Here is a 21,058-nt window from a genome sequence, read left to right as displayed (position 1 = left end):
TTAGATATGATGGATTATTTATATAAAAGATGAAAATAGGACTTTTTACAAAACAATGATACATTATTATTTCAAACATAAGGCATTTGACAGAATAATGATTGTCATGAAAATTTAGAAGTGATTTATAATTTTCATTATTTTACGAAAAATTTATTCTTCATAGAATAATGTACGATTAAATTTTGTATGTAAGCGTTGAAGGAAATAATCTGTTTCCATATTGATGTTTAATCATATTCTTCCATTCATTACACATAGTACAGTATAGTTTGCATAACCTGTGAAATTTCCTAATCTTATGGCACAAAGCCTCATTTAACCGTTTGATATTTCATCACAATTTACATGGTCATGAATGAGTACACATAAGGAATAACATTAAAAATATGTAAAATTATGAGTACCTTAATAACATTTTTACAACTACAGTGTATGACTACAAAAGTGCTAGTTCATTTAAACATAAACCAAGCACACAAAAGACAATGCATATCAATAACGATATGTAAAGTCGATATAACCTATTGTGATGTTACTTGTTCATAATTCACCAATGGCGTTCTTCCACCAATACAAGACAGTTAACATAAACAAAGGTTGGTTAATCAGCTACAAAATTAATCACACAGAATACTTAAGAATTCAAATCACGTGATAGTCTGCTCTGACACACGTACAACAATAATGAAAGTGATTCTAATGAACTCCTGAGAAAGTTAGGCACGATGAAAAAGATATGTCACGGCCCCATATGCGACAAGAAATACGAGAATATAGTTTTAGGATGGCAACAGATAGAATCAATTTCAACGTATGATTCAACTTAATCCTTAGTTGTGAATGCTCAACTTCAAGATATGTATTTTAACTGTATAAACTTTCTCGTTTTTGTTTCCGTACCAGGTTTATTGTGGACCAGGACAAAAAGTTTCCTACTGTGTTCTAGCGTCCATGAAGTTTCAAGTTACGAGAGTGAGAGGAACACATGCCACATTCATCGCATTACCACATATTTTCGTCAATATTTTCGAAAACATTCTTTAAATAGTCTTTAAAAAGAAACTCGTATCACAGATATCGGAATTGAACGTTACTTCGCGTTCATAAGTTGTTAACCTACAAGACCTCGAGAACACTTACCACAAAAACCGCATTAGAAATGTTTGTTGTTAATATCCTGCAGTACAAGAGTACTTAAGTTATGCCTACCAGCGAAACAGATCTAGAAAGAGTCTGGGCTATGTGCAAGAGATCGTGGCTATTCAGAGTATTCGGTTCAAAGTCACTCAACACGGACACGGCATTTGGCGGTAATCATTGAATTTTAGGCGCATTTGAAAGGTTCCTCGCCTGTGTGCCGGCGTTTATGTTTTCTTAGGTCACTCGAATCCGAGAAACACTTACTACAAACATCGCACTTGAACGGTTTCTCGCCTGTGTGCCGACGTTTATGTCTTCTTAGGTCACTCGAATCCGAGAAACACTTACCACAAACATCGCACTTGAATGGTTTCTCGCCTGTGTGCAGACGTTTATGTCTTCTTTGGTCACCCCTACTCGCGAAACACTTTCCACAAACATCACATTTGAACGGTTTGTCGCTTGTGTGCATGCGTTCATGTCTTCCTAGATTACTCGAACACGAGAAACTTTTTCCACAAACATCACACATGAAAGGCTTCTCGCCTGTGTGCCGGCGATTATGCTTTTTCAGGGCCCTCGATACCGAAAAACACTTACCACAAACATCACATTTCAACGGTTTCTCGTTTGTGTGCAAGTATTCATGAGTTCTTAGGTTACTCGAAGACGAGAGACACTTACCACAAACATCACATTTGAACGGTTTCTCGCCTGTGTGCATGCGTTCATGTTTTGTTAGGTTACTCGAACACGAGAAACTTTTTCCACAAACATCACATATGAAAGACTTGTCGCCAGTGTGTCGGCGATTATGCTTCTTCAGGGCCCCTGATACCGAGAAACACATACCGCACACATCACAGTTGTAAGAAATGTCAGTGTGCAAGAGTTTATGCTTTGTCAGGCTACTGGAATTCAAGAAAAACTTATCACAACTCTCACATTTGAAAGCTTTCTCACCACTGAGCAGGTGTTTATGTCTTCCTACGTTACCAGAATACCAGAAACTCTTACAACAAATATCACACTAGAAAAGTTTCTCGCCTGTGTGCACGCAGTCATGTATACTTAGGTTGACCGAATCCGTGAAACACTTACAACAAAATTGGCATTTGAAAGGTTTCTTCTTCAGTTTCGCCGAATTCGAGGAACATATTTTAGGCAATTCAAATTCCAATTGCTTTTCATCGTCGTGAGTCCGCACAGGTTTTCCCGGGCAACCTGACTTCTTAGGAATCTCACACGAAGTCCCGTTCAATTCAAGTTCAAGACTGTCGAATTCTGATGACACAGTTCCCTCAATGGTAGCTGCAATCCTAAATAAAATATACTATCAGTCTATTAAAAAGTCAAAACTATTGTAATGCACATTCAATTACTTAATATTTAAATCAAAACAATCCATTTCACCAGGACGTACAGTGCCATTAGAGATTCATTCTCGTAAATAATTCATGAGTAATGTTGAAAGTATCAAAATTCTCAACAATTTGGTCTTCACCTCTATAACAAATTTCATAAGGAATACACAACATTTGTCAAGTCTTAAGTAGCATTTATTTTTATCAAACATCCCTTCTCAAAATCATGTGCTTTTCGTTTATATTGTGCAACCATGCTGGAAAGTTCTCGCTGCCTATGGAGTCGAACACGCGTCCGGCAGAAGGGAGTGCGCGCGGAAGGAAGGCGGCAGAGAGGGAAAACTCAAGTCAGAGGGACCTGGGGCGCGGCGCGGTGAAGGGAAAGAACACTGAAGCCGGCCGGATTGGAAGGGACGGACGTAAGGGGAAAGTCTGGATTCCGAGAAAGGAAGGAGTCCAACTGCGGTGGAGAGTGAAGAAACTTCTCGAGACAGATTGTTGCAACGAAACATCCAGAAAATCGAAGGTACGAGAATGTGTGACCTAACACAAGTAAAGCACGAGCACTTCCGAACAAAGTCAGTTTTTGTGAAGAAGCCGTGAGCGAGCAAGGAAGCCAGCTTTCGTGACCGGGGTTCGACGTGAGTCAACTTGAGTGACTGTGGCAGCGCCCAGGCAGAAGCAACGCGTCCCGGAGTCTCGGGTTCGACACGCAGCGAACTTGGGTACCTTGTGGAAACGCTCAGGTGGAAGCAACGCATCCGAAATTCTTGAGTTCGAAGTGCAGTTGACTGTCTCTGGAAGTCTTGGGTTCGATATACTGTGAATTCAAGTGCATGAGCTCGACAACTAGCCAAGGCAAACGAACTGTGAACTGAGAGTTTTGATTTGTAAATAGTGCTTTGTGAACATTAGTTGAGATTAGGAGTAGATTGGTGTTCTCAATAACCCTAGTGAATTGTCATTGTCGTCTGTGGAGTGGAATAACGAATACTGTGTTGCTGTGTGGAGTAGAATATCCATTGTTGACGGGAATGTTTAAATTCTGAAATAGAAAGCCATTATCGTTGTGAATAGAAGTAACATTATTGTTGAATTAAAAGTCGCAATATATTTTTTACGGCACAAATGTGATATTTTCTGCGATTATTTTGAAATTGAGGATTCGAAATGAGCTATAACTTTGTCTAGCCATTATTATTGCGATATATAAATTGTTTATACCATGTTAAGTTAGTCACTTCAAAATTTGGCAGTGGAGCAATAAAATCCAGTTCGTAGTAAGTACTGTCAACAGTAATCTCACGAGAGGTTTTGATTTCTGTAGAGAATATTAATACTTGAGTGGGATTTAATTGACTATTACACGATTAGGAGAAAGTATATAAAGATTAGGAAAAATAAAGTACTCTAATAACAATAAGATATTAACTGATTTAGGAAAAATCTATTTCACTAATGTTAGATTGAGGAAAAGTTTTGAACAGAGCCACCATTTCTAGTTGACTATCTATGCGGTAAAAAATGACCATCGCAAAACATGTTTTCTTGACTGTAAAGAATTTACAGTTTGAAATGTTGCAAAACAAAGAACAAATGGTAGAGCAGTGATAAAATCAGAAGAAAGTGTATAAAGATTAGAAGAAATAAAGACCTCGAATAAAATTAAACAGGCATTAATTGACTTAGTAAAATTCTATTTCACTAATGTTACTTTCACTAAAACGTTTGAATAGAGGCGCCATTTTCAGTTGACTATCTATGCGGGTATCGATCGCAAAACATAATTTATAGTGCAGTAGCTAAAGAATCTGCAGTTTGAAATGTCGGCACACAAAGAAACGAATTCTAGGTAACTGATAAAAGAGAAACAAATCCTAGGGAAGTGATAAGGTTGTAGCGATAACCAGACATGATTGGTTCAAAGACGTCCTTTTGTATCGTTTTATAGGTCAAAAGGATTATGACGTAGTAAGAGTGTAATAGTCAAGAGAGAATTTGTATTTGTATTATCTCTAGCTTGGTATTTGTTGCTTTGCGAACGTTAAAACGTCTTCCACTGCTCGCCACCTGAGTAATTGCCGCTTCTTACCATACATGGAACAACAGCTCCATTAGTCTTCACTTTCAGAACTTTCCTTGGCAACAATTCCTTCTCATAAGTAACCACCACATAACTATGTGCCTTTAGTATTAATTTAACACATCTGCCTCACTGTCTGTAAATATGAAGACAACACTGGAAACATCACGAATTGTACTCAATTCAATTTCATCGCTCTCATAGCCACTTGCAGGGAAGGTTGTTTTCCTTCTACCCTGAAGTTTTCGTTTTACCGGAACATCATTCATGCTACTACCATTGATGCTAGAACAGCCTGTTTCACTATTTACTGGAGTATAATGTTAAATGGTGTTTTTTTATTTTTTTAAATTTTATTGGGTTATTTTACGACGCTGTATCAACATCTAGGTTATTTAGCGTCTGAATGAAGTGAAGGTGATAATGCCGAAAGTTACCCAGCATTTGCTCGTATTGGGTTGAGGCAAAACCCCGGAAAAAACCTCAACCAGGTATCTTGCCCCGATCCGGGATTCGAACCCGGGCCACCTGGTTTCGCGGCTAGACGCGCTGACCGTTACTCCACAGGTGTGGACAAAATGGTGTTTTAGATATACTGAGATACCGTATTTGCAGAAGTAAATAATCACATTGATCAAATTTTATTGAAACAAATATTTCAAAATGAAATACAACTGTGGTCCACGAACAATTGTGGTATGTAGTTCAGGGCAGATTTCTATCCATGAGGTTAAACATTTTTCACGCAGAGTCCTTAACCTCTGCCAGTCTAATTATTACGTGAAAGTAAACACTACATATCCAGGTTTAATTGTACAAAGAATCATATATCTATAACTTACCAATTCTACAGAGGAGAGCTTAACAAAACAGACAAATACAAACAGATTGATTTCGCGTCTTGACACATTCAATACAACGATGCACATTGACTTTGGTAAGCTTCCATATCATTGCCTTGTGTAATGGTAGATGGAAGCACACTATGGGGAATATAATTCCATCACAGTGGCGCCTCAAATGGCAAACACCGAACTCTTGAGGGACTAAGTAATACAAAATGCGTTTTGGACCATAGTTGGGCGCTTGGACCATATCTATTGGAAATGACGGTGTTGAAGAACGAGAGAGATAATAGTTTTTTTTCTGAGAACTCTGGATTAATAACATCACCGAAAAAGTGTCTTGCGTGTGTGTGGGACAGTAGGGCTAGGTCTATGCAGTGGAAGGGGAAACACTGGCCAAACAGAAAGAAATCAGAACCTGGTGGAACATTTTTAAAACCATTGTATGTATTAATGCAGTTGTAATTCCAGTGATGTGAAAGATTGATGTCCATAACTGCATTAAAATGCATGAACTAAAGGACGAACAAACAAATTAATGAATAAACAAATAAATTAGGGAAATTAGACTTCTTAAATTTGATCAGCACATCGCAGAAAACTGTTGGAATGGACTCAAAATGCTAGTTTATTATTTACTAGGGAATTAGAAAAACTTCAATTATAAAGAATCTGTAGAAATAAGTTAAAGATTTCAAGACCCTAGGATACAATATAAGTGATTGCATGTCCATCTAGATTATTTTCTTGAAAATCTAGGCACTTTTAGTGAAGAAAATGAAGAAAGGTTTGAAAGGTACTTATAAAAACCAGATATCAAGAGAAGTGGAATGTGAATGTGAAGTTCTTCTGAAGCTGCTTCTGAATAGTCAAGAAAACGGTCACTTCAAACACAATGAACTCTCTCTACGTCAAGACTAGTATACTACACTCACCTTTCGGCAAAAACCTCGTTGTCCTCTGCCGTTACTTCCACCCTTGGCTCCTCATTGAAGTCACTCTGCTCTTCCTACAAATACAGAGCAAATAGAACAAAACGTTAGCTCAATTTACGTGAACAAAACGCATCGATTTTAGTTGCCACACAACTGCATTTAAGTCTTAATAAGCGTGTACAATCTGAGGTAATAAAAAACAATTCTTGGGGGCATATATTTCAGGCGGCACATCTTTTTCTTGTAGAACAGTTTCTGTAACCTTTTTCAACATGTGGCACACTAAAGGTGTACCAGCAATTTAAAATGCTGTGACACAATCTCATAATCTGTTGTTAAGACGGTTTTACGAGAAAATGCGCAGCCTACATTTTTTTTAAGTAGTTTAATTTACGATGCTTTATCAAAATGTCAGGTTATTTAGGGTCTGAATGAGATGAAGGTGATAATGCCAGTGAAATGAGTCCGGGGTCCAGCACTGAAAGTTACCCAGCATTTCCTCATATTGGGTTGAGGGAAAACCACGGAAAGACCTCAACCACGTAACTTGCCCCAAACGGGAATCGAACCCGGACAACCTGTGATCGCAGCCAGACGTGCTAACCGTTATTGCACAAGTGTGAATAAATGAGTGTACTATAAAATACAAATAAATGAGGTATGTATATGCCTTAATATATTAAATATAATATCTTGAATTTTATATGAATGATTTACGAGTCAACATACCGGGGAATGATAATATGATGTATGGTAAAAAGGCACATGATGCGAAGCACATTGAGAAAATACATATTATTCACAAAGAGAAACAACACAATGTTTGTATTTTTATTTAATGTTTATAATACTCATTTACTTACTTACTTACTTACTGGCTTTTAAGGAACCAGGAGGTTCATTGCCGCCCTCACATAAGCCCGCCATCGGTCCCTATCCTGAGCAAAGATTAATCCATTCTGTATCATCATATCCCACGTCCCTCATATCCATTTTAATATTATCCTTCCACCTACGTCTCGGCCTCCCCAAAGGTCTTTTTCCCTCCGATCTTCCAACTAACACTCTATATGCATTTCTGGATTCGCCAATACGTGCTACATGCCCTGCCCATCTCAAACATCTGGATTTAATGTTCCTAATTATGTCAGGTGAAGAATACAATGCGTGCAGTTCTGTGACATGTAACTTTCTCCATTCTCCTGTAACTTCATCCCTCTTAGCCCCAAATATTTTCCTAAGCACCGCATTTTCAAACACCCTTAACCTATGTTTCTCTCTGAAAGTGAGTTTACAACCATAAAGGACAACCGGTAATATAAGTGTTTTATGAATTCTAACTTTCTGATTTTTTGACAGCAGACTGGTTGATAAAAGCTTCTCAACCGAATAATAACAGGCATTTCCCATATTTATTCTGTGTTTAATTTCCTCCCGAATATCATTAATATTTGTTACTGTTGCTCCAAGATATTTGAACTTCTCCACTTCTTCAAAAGATAAATTTCCAATTTTTATATTTCCATTTCGTACAATATTCTGGTCACGAGACATAATCATAAACTTTGTCTTTTCGGGATTTAGTTCCAAACCTATGTCTTTACTTGCTTCCACTAAAATTCCCGTGTTTTCCCTAATTGTTTGTGGATTTTCTCCTAACATATTCACATCATCCGCATAGACAAGCAGCTGATGTAACCAGTTCAATTCCAAGCCCTCTCTGTTGTCCTGGACTTTCCTAATGGCATACTCTAGAGCAAAGTTAAAAAGTAAAGGTGATAGTGCATCTCCTTCTTTAGCCCGCAGTGAATTGGGAACGCATCTGATAGAAACTGACCTATACGAACTCTGCTGTATGTTTCACTGAGACACATTTTAATTAATCGAATTAGTTTCTTGGGAATACAAAATGCAATAAGAATATCATATAAAACTTGACTCTTAACCGAGTCATATGCCTTTTTGAAATCTTATAATAGAAACACAAAATTTAATAACAGAAAAATATTAAAATGTAATATTAGTGTGATAATTAACTTGATATTTAGGAAATTTGAAAACATACAATATCATTACATGTGTTTCTAATAGCATATAATGCAAGGAATATTTTGTTTCATAAAGCTACGTAAAATAAGATGATTTTCAAGTTTGCACGATATCCTAATTTACTGATCTGGCTACCCTAGACGCGAGTCACTCGTTCTCTTCTCTGCTGCTCGAACACCTACACTGTGTTTACTGAAGGATGAGTTGAGCTGCAATCGGTATTCTTCCGTACACCAGCGGATCTTTCAAGTGTGCCATGGCAAACTGGAGGAAAATGATTGCAAAAGAACAACTATTTAACTACTGTATAATAGCAGAAATTATTTATGGACGAATAATTCAATTTTAAGTGACGAATTTGGTGGATTTGGTAAATTGTTTATGTTACGACACTTTACCAACTGCAATGGCTATCTAATATCTTAGTGCAGTGAAGGTGATAATGCCACCACTATAATTTCAGTGTCCAGTGCCAAAAGATACCCAGCATTTGCTTTGAATGGTGTAAGAAATAATCCCAGAAAAAAAACTTCAAACAGGTAAATCGTCCCCACCAGTATACGGACATCAGTGCAACAATTTTATGGTCAGACATCGTAATTATAAGACCACATTTTTGGACAAAAATTCGTACACTTCCTCTTTTTGTAACACTGACTAAACTATGTCATTGTATGGCTTGAAATTTTTACATTACCAGGCATATATTGGTCTGGTTCAGAAAATTTGTTCAACCATTCACTGAACTAGATAATTTGGTGTATACCAAATTGGCCATAGAAAATTGGTAATAGGGACAATTCGCCACAAATAGACAATTCGCCATGAGAGAGTGCAACTGTGCCTCAATTCTAAATTTTCTTCACATTATATTGCTGCACCAATCCTTCGGGCTGAAGCCGTCTCCAGAAAAACTGGACTAAGTGAAAAAGACAACCGGCTAACGGAACTCCGTCAAATTCACTTTTGATTACGTTTATAACAGTTACTTGGTAATCAATAGATATGAATGTTGGGTTTAATTGATTTTGAAAACGTCGCCCTAATTCTCATTTCAATACTCGAAAGAGTGTGTCATACGCCTCCCCGGTTTTCCGTTCCATCAGCGTCATTACTACAGGCATCCATTCCTCTTGTACATTGACATGTATAGTGTAAAGTTTGCAGCATGATTGAAGGAGCGGACATAAAGGTCCGTTCATTAATCAAAAATGCGACCGTAACAATTTATCTAAATGTGAATTAGTGGCAAATATGATCATTTTCACGTTGTTCCCCGGTTCTAAATACAACAACCACCTTGTACGGTCTTAGTGTATGTGTCGGCTATAACGTTCAGTTCGCCAATAATCCTTGGTTCAGGTGGTAGGTACAGCTTCCTGACACGGCGCACAGTTTTTCTAATAGATGGTTTGATTCTCGGGAAGTCCCCGCCCTTGCCTTCATGTACTCTACACATTCCTTTGCCTCAATCCTTCCACAGTCTGCAGAATGATTCTTGTGTTCAGACGGTTCTTTGACGACACTGCTTCCATCTTCTGATAACGACTGTTGCATTACACCCGCCACGTATGTCACAGCACCAAACAACTCCATTCTTAGTTTCTCTAAGTCTCATGTACATGTAGCCAAGATATATTAATTCGTCAGAACCTATTTCAAATTTTATGAAGCGAATTTCTTTCGGCATAATTCAGAATTAGTTTACAGCTTCTAGATTTGTCTTGTGTTACCACAGAAATATATATGACTATTTCGTTTATATGACGTCATTGCATTTTCGATCAATGAAGTGAAATTTTGAATTCCAACCAATCAAGGTCAGACTTTGCGATAATTTCTGCAGCTAGATTTATCGCTATCAATTTATCGCATGGTCGTTCTTTTGTTTAGTCGTTGTCGCCAACTGTTTAGCCTTAAATTGATGATCATAAATACATTAAGCTGCAACTACACGGTTAAACTTTTCTTTCAACTTTGAAGCAATGAATGCAAGATTGGTATTTAATATTAATTAATATATTTACGCAGTGAAGACCACTTTCAAAACGGCGCACCATGTAGATATACAAAATCTTTATGCATCTTAATTGAACATATCTTTCAAACTTGATTCTTTCAATATTCTTCCCAGATTGCACGCATACGCGATTGGAATATTGAACTGTGTAGATGCAGCTTTAGTTCCATTACACGCTACAGCGAAAATGCGTTTGTCGAGCTATAAAAATGCTTTCGTGTAGCACTGATTGTAAGTAACGGTCGAAACAAGGCACAGATGATATTGGTCCTGCTTCCACAGGTAGGCGTAACGTAACCTATTAAATTGTAGCCTATAACATTTGTATTGAAATTAAACAATTAATAGACGTTCAAATTTATGTAACATCATCGCATATCAAACCCAAAGAACTTGCATAGTAATAATGTCTTTGATCAAACTGCCATTCGTATGGCGTAATAAAATTCGTGTTTTAATTAGGCCTATCTATACAGACATGGGTTCAATGTGTAGCAACATGTCTCGCTGTGAATGCATAAGCATTGGTATATAGCTGTCCCCACTGTTACTGTTAAATTAAATTATGATTTCAGCAGATAAAGAAAATATATTTGCTATAATAATAACAGAAAAGTGCAGTACATGTAATTAACATTGTTAAACCAGTATTTCGCTTTTCGCAATTGGCATAACTGAATAATAACATCGAATTTCTTTTTTGCAATAATCGATATTCATCTACGAGTGTTTCAACTTTACAATGTCTGAATAGGTTAAGTATTTGTTAATATACAATTATTAACATTTTGTGATCGAATTTTAGGGATATATTATTTAAATTTTTATTTTATTCACGAAATAGTCCTAATAAATGTCACTCGAGGTCTGATCTCAGACCTCTCGTGACATTACTACAGATAAATTGTTGCGAATTTGAGTATTGTCTTCATATATTACAAGTTGTAGCGAATTTTAGCATATGGCCAATTCCCGTTGTTACGAATTTTAATGTTAGGGTAATTGTCTTTGATACAGATTTCATTTATGTGGCTAGTTTCCTCTGTGGCCAATTTTCTGAGGCGAGTTGTCCCCAACCCGTCTGTATACAGTGCGATGTCTATTACAAGCTAAATTCTGGAAGGGGTTGTGCCATGCTTCTGTGTTAATGTGCGTGGTTCACTTGACCTAGCTGCTTCGAACTGATTCCATAAGTGAGGAGGATATCGAGCTTCTGCAACTTAGCATTTCACACTTCCCCTATTCAACAAAGTTAAGCCAAAACTTGGCAATTCAATCACTTCTCGCCAGGCAGTAAGCGTAAACACCATTTGAGATACGACTTAGCATAAAAAGACCTTCCACACAAGATCCAACATAAGGCTTTTGGCTTATGAACAGTATAGTATACTATATAATGCTTTATTTACCTGGTAGTAATAATGCCATCAAGCCTAATCTTCACCACTACCTGAGGATTACAACTATAGTATTAACAATACAATTAAAATTATAATTACAATTTATGTTAAATTTACAATTACTATATAAGTCAAAGTAATAAAAGATTACCTGATTAAAAAACCTAGACAATCTATTATGAACGTTAAGAACAAAGAAAGATTATCTTGCTGAAGTAGAAATCAAAGCTAACATAATAAAACAATACAGTGAATAAAGCAGATTAAATATTTATTATAAAATATAATTAAGTACACAAATGAGAGTATATTAAGATGTGCGGGCCATAAAAACGCATTCAACACAAACGAGAGTTGAAGAGTATCTCTTATGTATGTATACGTGAATACACATTAAGGTTTCCCGAGCCCGGAAAAATCCATTGCAAACACATCACATCTGAACGGTTTTTCACGACAAAGCATCTGGAGATTAACCGGACGTCCAAAACACTTCCCAAACAAATCACAACTGAATTGCTTCTCAACTGTGTATCACTAAATGTGTTTTCAAGTTTGATGAAGTTGAGAAACACTTTCCACACACGTCATGACCTCTCGTTTGTGTGCACGAGTGAATGCCTCTTGAGAGAGTATGGGTTTGAAAAGCACTTACCACACACATCACACCTGAATGGTTTCGCGCCCGTGTGCACGCGTGAATGTGTCTCGAGACTTCCCAATTGCGAAAAACTCTTTCCACACACGTCACAACCGAATGGCCTCTCGTTTGTGTGTACGCGTGAATGTTCCTTGAGATTGCCGGAGTATGAAAAGCATTTCCCACACACGTGTACAGCTGTGAGTGTTGCAAGCACACAAAATGTCAACAATGCTCTATTTAAGGTTATGATCGAGTGGGGAAGTCACACATCACAAAGTTGGCAGCTTAGTGCAACGCACGCCTTACTGGGATACAGGGGAATGTATATTCATGCAGAAACATACAGAATGCTCGAGGTAAAAAACACGGCGCTAAAAAACGAACAAGCATCTGTTGGAAATAAAGCACAACTTTGATTATTTCAGGTGCACAAACAAGGCACTAATTATGCCGTTAAAGTCGTGCAGATTTAAAACAAAGTGCGGTCTTTTCCCTGCTATGCACCTTCTCTGGTTTAATCATTAAAAAAACACCACATTGTTCAAAAAAAGAAACAGTAAACACAAATAATAACGTAGAGGAACAAGGAATGCAGCATAACCGTCGGACGACTGTAGTCCTGAACACAGCGGAGTTTTCAGAGAGAACATGAGTTGCAACTTTCTGCCTCAACACTGATCATCTTTGAATCGGGAAATATCTTCACCACTTTGGAATACTGCCAGCACCAACCTGCATCTTATGCAATTCCAAAGAAGACATGGACAGACAACATCTACATCTGCATACATGCCAAGACCAACAAAGGAGCTGACATACTAGAAAGAGATGATTAAAAAGATGATGGGTGCAATGGGACAATGAATCCTAAGCAATGTTCTCGCCATCAGATTAATGGTAATAATAAAAAGATCGTAATTATAATAACAATAAAAATAATTGTACCAGTAGCAGTAATAAAAATAATAATAATAATAATAATAATAATAATAATAATAATAATAATAATAATAATAACGTATTTATCTTCATTTTTGTACTTATTAAGACATTAAGTCATAGAAGCGTCCATGTGTTGGTGAAATGATTCACAAAGTGTCAAAACTAAAACAAAATATTTAGGCCTACCATTCTGCGTGTGCAGGTATTACGAAGACAGTTTGTTGGTGAAGCAAAACTTAAGGATTGAGGTGAAGCAACTGCCGTATTCTGAGACATATCCCTTACACGGAATAACTCACCACATGAGTTACTAAAGACTTACCCCCTAGGGAAGACCTTACTTTTAATAGGATGTAATAGGCTATTCTTATTCTTATTATGTTAATAACCTCATCAACAGACACGGACCAATAATAGTAGAGCACTATACACACAAAAGTATTACGGAATTAAAAATTGAACATAATAATAATAATAATAATAATAATAATAATAGTAATAATATTAATTTTCTAAATCCAAAATTTGAAATCCACGTAGATTTTATTTTTACTTTTTTTAGAATTCAGGATCTGTGATGGACATCCTGCAGAGAAGTAGGACTCACTTCCTTCAAAGCTATACAGAAAAGCCTACTAGAACTGCCAGATCAAACCAGAGAAAACAACGGGAACTTGTTTCCTGAGTACATTCCATTAGTCAATGAAAATGGTCAGTGAACTGTTCTCCATTAAAGGTGAAAAGTTGAAGGCAGGTCTATGCCTTGATATTTTCTCTGACAGCAGCAACATCAGCTCCACTAGTTGGCAGTTGTAGGAGTGGCAATGTAGCGGTAGGACAGTAAAATAATTAATTATGTCCTTCAAAATCGAGAAACAAAAAATTTATGATATAATTTAATAAACATGTTCGTGATAGTGACAGAATATGATATCATTCATGCCATTTATACCTGCAACGTAAACTGAAGTTTTCATATAAAAAATAATCAACAGTAATCTCACTAGACTTTTGATTTATCTAGAGAAAATCAAAACTCGAGTGGGATTTAATTGACTATTACACGATTAGAAGAAAGTATATAAAGATTAGAAGTAACGAAGTACTCCAATACTATAAAATATTAATTGACTTACGAAAATACAACGGCCTTCAAATGTATTATTGTACCATCTCAACATTACAAATATTACGCTAGATGCATGCTAGATGGCAGTAGTGTCTTTATGCAGACACTGTAATGATTACTATTCAATAAATCTTAATATTAAACAATCTCTGATACATGACTATCCATAATATCATATAGCAGAAGTAATTTTTATTCTCTCAGAGCAGAAGCTATAACATAACCTAACTAATATACACAAGCGTTAGAAAAGTTTTAATTAACGACGATGACATAAAAAATAAACATGAATAATTTTAAAAGGAATAATTATTGAATGTACAATTTTCAAATGTGAATGTGGTTGGTGGTTCAATTGATGTTATATTGGACGTGTGCGTAATAGAAGTGGAACTCGTTGATTTAAGCCTACATGGTGTATTCAACTTATTCAGAATTTCCGAATGAATAATTTTAAAAGGAATAATTATTGAATGTACAATTTTCAAATGTGAATGTGGTTGGTGGTTCAATTGATGTTATATTGGACGTGTGCGTAATAGAAGTGCAACTCGTTGATTTAAGCCTACATGGTGTATACAACTTATTCAGAATTTCCGAATGAATAATTTTAAAAGGAATAATTACTGAATGTACAATTTTCAAATTTGATTGTGGTTGGTGGTTCAATTGATGTTATATTGGAAGTGTGCATAATAGAAGTGGAACTCGTTGATTTAGGCCTACATGGTGTATTCAACCTATTCAGGATTTCCGAATGGTGCTCTTCATTTATTTGTAAATCGGATTTCAGAAGATGCATAGGTATGATAAGTGATTTTTATTAATTCTTGTTCTTGAATGCCAATGCGAGTCATATTTGAAACTGCTGTGCATTGACTGGAGTGGTTTGTAATTTTATATATATTTTTGACGTCCAGACCAGCGCAGTTTCAAATGTTGGCAAACAAAGAAACAAATGCTAGGGACGCGATAAAATTAAACAAATGCTAGGGACGCGATAAAATTGTGCGATAAGCAGCCATGATTGGTTGAAATACGTCCTTTCGTACCGTTTCATTGGTCAAAAGTAGTATGACGTAGTAAGAGTGTAATAGTCACGAAGAAACTATAAATATTTTTTATGTTGTCATTATTTAAATAAAGCAGTAAAACCAACAACAAACCAGGGCCTCGTATATTATACTCACCTCTCAGTCAAGACTTCATTCTCTTCTGCTGTCACTTCCAGTTTGACCTCTTTCACTTGATCCAACTCACAAAACTCTTCCTGTAGCAGAAGATTATGTAAAACAGACACATAGGACAACAGTAATACATGAAAATAAATGCGTGGCAGTTTATATACTCCAGAGATTAGAATATAGATTCTACCAATGCAGTATACAATATAAGAATTGTTGGCAGAAACTTGATTTGGAAATAAGTGCAAAATATTAAAAACGGAATTGATTGCATTTTGTATGATATATCGCGTACTTAATACATTTGCACTAAACTGTGACAAGTGAAAGTGCAAATGACGAGTCTCGCACGATGTTCTGAGATGCTCACAGCTGTCAGGGAGTAAAAATTACCACAACTCATCCAAACTTTAGAGTGAAGTCAGTAGTGGGTACATTTTATGAAGGAGGTGAGCTTCCATTTTCACTCTAGTGTATTACCAGCAAATACGTATATGATTCAAATAAACTAAACAGGATTAGTAAAATTATTAAGTCACAAATTGGCAAGGTAAAAATTATCACTGGCCATGAAAACATGAAGATTAATATGAATCACCGAACACTCAGTTCGCAGGCACTACGCCAAAAATGAGGCGGAAAAGATTTAGTAATGTCTACAGCATGAAGAAATTCAAAGAATGAGAGCAACTAATACATTCGCTGGTCACTTTACTGCACAGCCACACCAGCCAGTAAATAAGATAGAGAGAACTAGCGACCAACACACTTCATAGACTGCTCTCACCTCAGCTTCACTCTTCAGCACCGGAAAGACAATTGGCACTGCAGTTTCCTCAAATGTCACCTCTGATTTCACGTCATATCCGTGGTCTATACATTCAGTTTTTATTTTCGTGACGTCCAAATCTAATAAATTCCCTTCCTGCAAATAAAGAACAAAATAATTAAACAAAATAGTATAAAATTTGTTCACAAAAACTCCGTGAATTTTTATAACGTCCGTCCACATTTTCATTGGCACTGATGTCTTCGAACTCACGTGTACCTATTCGAAAAAAAAGAAGTAAAACAGTTTATCTGAAAACTCTCGTAACACAGCAGATACTAGTAAAAGAATATATTTTACTGTGTGATATTATGTTGTCTGTATGATCATAAGCAACCACAATGCAATATAAAGGTTAATGTTATTTTAAGTAAGCTAATATTGATTTAGTTTTGAATTAATTAAAAGCTCTTCCAAAAATCAATGCGAGTAAGAAAACTTCAAGACTTTTGTGTTTGTAATATATTTCCTGAATGTAAGTACTCATATGAATTTGTGACAATACATGTTTAATTTGATATAAAATTCCGTTTGGAACTTCACGTACATAATTTTGAACATTTTTCAGCAACATTTTTTTCAGTTGTGCTTCACCTCGTGCAAGAAAAACAATTAATTACAAAGGAATGTGCTCCATAGTTATAAATGGGGCATTTAGATAATAAATAGTAAATGCTCTCAATATACCTCAGATAAAGGCTTCTTCTCTTCTACATCTGCGATACCACTTGAATGTATACCCATTGGGTCGGACCCAGGTTCCATCTTGATCACGTCCATTACGACTGAAGGAGAACATTAAGTAACATAAGTTAATATGCAGAATGTGAAATACTCAGACAGACTTACTAGCTTGGCAATAATAAGTCCACATCTGCGCGGTGTGTGTATTTCTGTGCACGCCACAACACACAAAAGTTACCACAAAAATACAAACGAATGTGTACATCAGCACAGATGAGCATGTGATACTAGGGATAAGATACAGTAGTTGTCTAACAAATAAAGTCGATTATTTCATGGTAGTGTTTGTCTCTAAGTTCTATAAATGATTCGTTCCACTGGATTCGTTCGGGCGTTTTCAACAAAATGGAGATGCCTACTAAATAGTATCGGACGAGTGGAGTAGGAAATAGACGAAGTGAAAAAAGAAAACAAAAGACATGAAAGACACAGTGTGGAGCAATGGAAGATAAGTCTATGAGTCGCTTAAATTATGTAAAGTGTAAGATTAGAGTGTAAAGGTATTATATTAATTAGTCAAGTGATGTAAATAGCAAAGAGAGCGAGGTGTATGAATTAGTCATGTTACATGACAGTAAGGACTGAGAATTAGGAGAGTTAGGAAAATATAGCATCAGGAGGGACAGAGAACAAGTAAGAGATAGAAATGTAATGAAAAGAATGTATCATGAAGACAGAGAGAGAATAACTAGTAAAAAAACATGGTAGGAGCAGACAAATTAGTTTCGGATAAGTTTCAGAACGATATACAATGTGTAATTTCCCAATTGAATTTTAAAAAGTTTCCGCTCATATTGTAGATTGGTGATGGTTTCCTCCTGTTTCACAACTAATGTTTTATAGTGAGAGAGTTCACATGACCAGTTATCACATAGACTAACCTCATCACTAGCAGTGTTACTACTTCCATAATTAAATCACATTTTACAACTGTCACAAAATACTCCCTGACCAACTCTCCTACGACACGCACCACAGCTTCCACTCAAATCACACACCTTAGCAACATGTGACTGGGACAATAATTCACGAAAACAATTTAGGCCTACCTGAGTAAGTAATTTGAACATATAATATGCATTGCAGTCGATTTAATGTTGATAAAATGTAAGTAATGAGTGAAATAAGTGATATTTTGAGTCATATAAACTATAAAATATATAAGATGAGACAGTTAGAAGAGGAAGTGAAGGAGAGTTGGAGGTCAGGAGATCAGGAGTGCGATTTCGTTTTAATTTCCGAGTAAATAAGATGACGTCATGAGTACCGGTATAAGAAATATTCGCTCCTCCGGTATTGTGCACTTGTTCCTTCCTTTGTAATCAGAGTAAAACATTCTCTATCAACATTAAAATACTGCTTATATTTATTAATGAGGAGAGTAGTATTCATAAGACCCAAGTTCCATATATAAATACTGTAAAAATAATATGACAATACAACATACAATCGGTAAGCAAGAATCAACTGTATGTCATACGAGATAAGTGAAAACATTTGCCGAAATACATTATACATAATACCACGCAAAGAAAGAAATACATGTCTCTAGTGCAAGCCGATATAGAAAGACATGAAGAAAGTTTGTGGATGTCGTTTACTCCTGTCTTTTGCGGAATATAATGCAACAGTATATTGTCCACTGTGCACTGAAATATTTACATTTACATACCTGCCTTGGCCCGTAAATCTTAAGCACTAGATAAAACCAAAAGTAGCACAGAATAATTAACTCTACACAGCAAATATAATTATAGAGACCTAAAATAATGTTCTAGAAAGGATAACTATTCTAGCTCGATAGCAATTCACATAGAAGACCGTGACACGAAGGTTTCTGGATTACCTATGCCCAGTATGTGTGAACATTATAAACCGGACACACAATACCTGTATATAAATTCTGTGGTGTTCGGGTAAAGGGGTATAAGTCATTTTTTTGTCCAGGTGGAATTTTGTTCCCGAGATGAACACATAAGTTAAATTATACAAGTGGGTGTGAAAAAATCAAAGCATACAAGCAGTTGATGTGTGTTTTTTTTTTTGTGTAGAAAATTATTTGTAATAAGGGTTCCAAGTTTAATTTTCATTTATCTCCGAACTCATTTTTATGACTTATCTCCCTTTACCCAAACACCACAGAATTCATCCTGCCAAACGACTTCCTAAGCCTCTAAGACGCTTATCGGGATGAGCCCTGAAAGAAATGGGCCACGGACCTACATTCCTTTGCCCATTGAGATTCCGTTAATTTTGCAAACAAATTTTCGACAAAGATGCACTGCGTTAGATTCGTACATTACCCTGTTATATGAGCGACGTTACCCCACTTTATTCGCACAGGGGACTTTTACAGTTCAGACTTACAAATCCAGGTGTTTCTTCTGGCGGTCTTCGCTCAGTCATCGAACATCACACTTGTCATATGAGCGAGTTTACTGTCCTCCACTGGCACTGTGAAGGGACTAAGTACCTTTTCAATGTGCAGACAATCTTCCGTCGTGTCTTCTTGTGATCCTTACGTCAGCTTCTGTAACGACTCCCTCACCCTCTGTTATGTGGTAGCTATTGCGTCACGTCTATTTTCGGCTGTTATAAGTTTTTCCTCCCTTTCTCTCTCTTTTAACCCAATTCGTCCACGGCTATATACAAATCTTGCAAAAAAAAAAGTGACGTTTTACTTCCACTCATGAATCGCATTTCTCTATCTTCTAGTTAACATTGCAATTGGGCGTTTAGGCGAGAGAAAACCTTCTTTTAATAAAATGTCTGTTTAATTTTACCGTTATTACAGCGAAACAGTGTGCTGCATTCGGCTGTAAATCAGGAGTGGATGCAACTTCTGAGGAAGGAATTTCTTCTGACTTCAAGGAGGAGCAAAGCATAGTGCATTGGGGGACGAAATACACAGTTTCTGCCAATTCTGATAGGAAAGTTCACAGTGTTACTTTCTAAAATCCTTTGACGTATATCAGACGAAAAAAGGAAAAAAAAAAGGTACGCAATAAATCATTTTGAGGTCGATTTACTTAGAGTTAGGAGTGTCAGAATACGCCTATGAAGAGCTACAGATGCTCCACATTGCTGTCTTGTAGCGGCAGGTAAATGTCTAGTATATATGAAGGGCACAGAGAAAAAACGAACAAAGTCAAAATTTTCTTAAGGGTGATATCATCTAATTCAGTATATTACTGCAAAATTAATTGCTGTGTCTAATGAAAAAGTAGGAAAGGATGATTGCATACGTAGTGATAATTCTCCTTCACCAGTTTTGATAAGAAAAACACATAAATTTTGCAATAATATACTAAATTAAATGATGTCGTCAACCTTATGAGAATTGTGACTCTGTTCTTTTTTCTTTGTACCCTTCATATTTGATTACGTTGCTATATCCAGAGCATTGACAGTACCGTAGCTAAAGCAATTTCATAATTCAGCTGTTAGAAGTGGAAGTGGTGCAAGTTAAAAATGGGTAATAAGGGTTAAAGTAAACATTCTGTAAAATACAGGGCAAAGTAGTTAATTAATATATTCTTCGTGCTCATAAAACCGTCTAAATACTGAAATTAGTATATACCCTTAGATAAATTATATTATTATGATTATTATAATTATTATTAAGTTAAAGCTGATAATTTAGACATAATGGCATCACTAAAATGTTACAAAAGAATATAAATTAAAAGTTATGAACAAAGAAAAACCTAAATTTTCACTTTTTTGTTTAATATTACTACGAAAAATT

At 36.1% G+C, this 21,058-nt stretch overlaps 1 protein-coding gene across 4 annotated transcripts; it reads right to left on the bottom strand.

Moving 5' to 3' along the window:
- Positions 1-211: 211 nt before the first annotated feature.
- On the bottom strand, positions 212-20,616 carry LOC138691772 (uncharacterized). Of its 4 annotated transcripts, XM_069814143.1 has the most exons (6): positions 18,983-20,603; positions 17,254-17,351; positions 16,525-16,662; positions 15,744-15,823; positions 6,371-6,444; positions 212-2,462 (listed from the first exon to the last, which is right to left on the bottom strand). In XM_069814143.1, exons 2-5 carry the CDS (start codon positions 17,344-17,346, stop codon positions 6,402-6,404), a joined length of 354 nt encoding a protein of 117 aa, XP_069670244.1. In that variant the 5' UTR covers positions 17,347-17,351; positions 18,983-20,603; the 3' UTR covers positions 212-2,462; positions 6,371-6,401. The 4 variants fall into 4 exon arrangements, with proteins under 4 accessions (XP_069670244.1, XP_069670246.1, XP_069670243.1 ...); XM_069814145.1 differs by lacking the exons at positions 212-2,462; positions 6,371-6,444 and adding an exon at positions 10,929-12,872 and having other exon boundaries at positions 18,983-20,613; XM_069814142.1 differs by lacking the exons at positions 212-2,462; positions 6,371-6,444 and adding an exon at positions 10,935-13,220 and having other exon boundaries at positions 18,983-20,616.
- Positions 20,617-21,058: the final 442 nt, after the last annotated feature.

This window comes from Periplaneta americana, chromosome 16, assembly GCF_040183065.1.
Source record: "Periplaneta americana isolate PAMFEO1 chromosome 16, P.americana_PAMFEO1_priV1, whole genome shotgun sequence".
Taxonomy (NCBI): domain Eukaryota; kingdom Metazoa; phylum Arthropoda; class Insecta; order Blattodea; family Blattidae; genus Periplaneta; species Periplaneta americana.
Note: the sequence above shows the minus strand (reverse complement) of the source record. Positions and strands in the feature narration are given on the sequence as shown.

Coding starts and splice junctions, on each gene's coding strand:
- LOC138691772 (XM_069814142.1), bottom strand. CDS start 17,346: ATGGACGTGATCAAGATGGAACCTGGGTCCGACCCAATGGGTATACAT. Junction 16,663..17,253: donor AGAAGAAGCCTTTATCTGAG/GTATATTGAGAG, acceptor CTTTATTTGCAG/GAAGGGAATTTATTAGATTT. Junction 15,824..16,524: donor TGCTGAAGAGTGAAGCTGAG/GTGAGAGCAGTC, acceptor CTTCTGCTACAG/GAAGAGTTTTGTGAGTTGGA.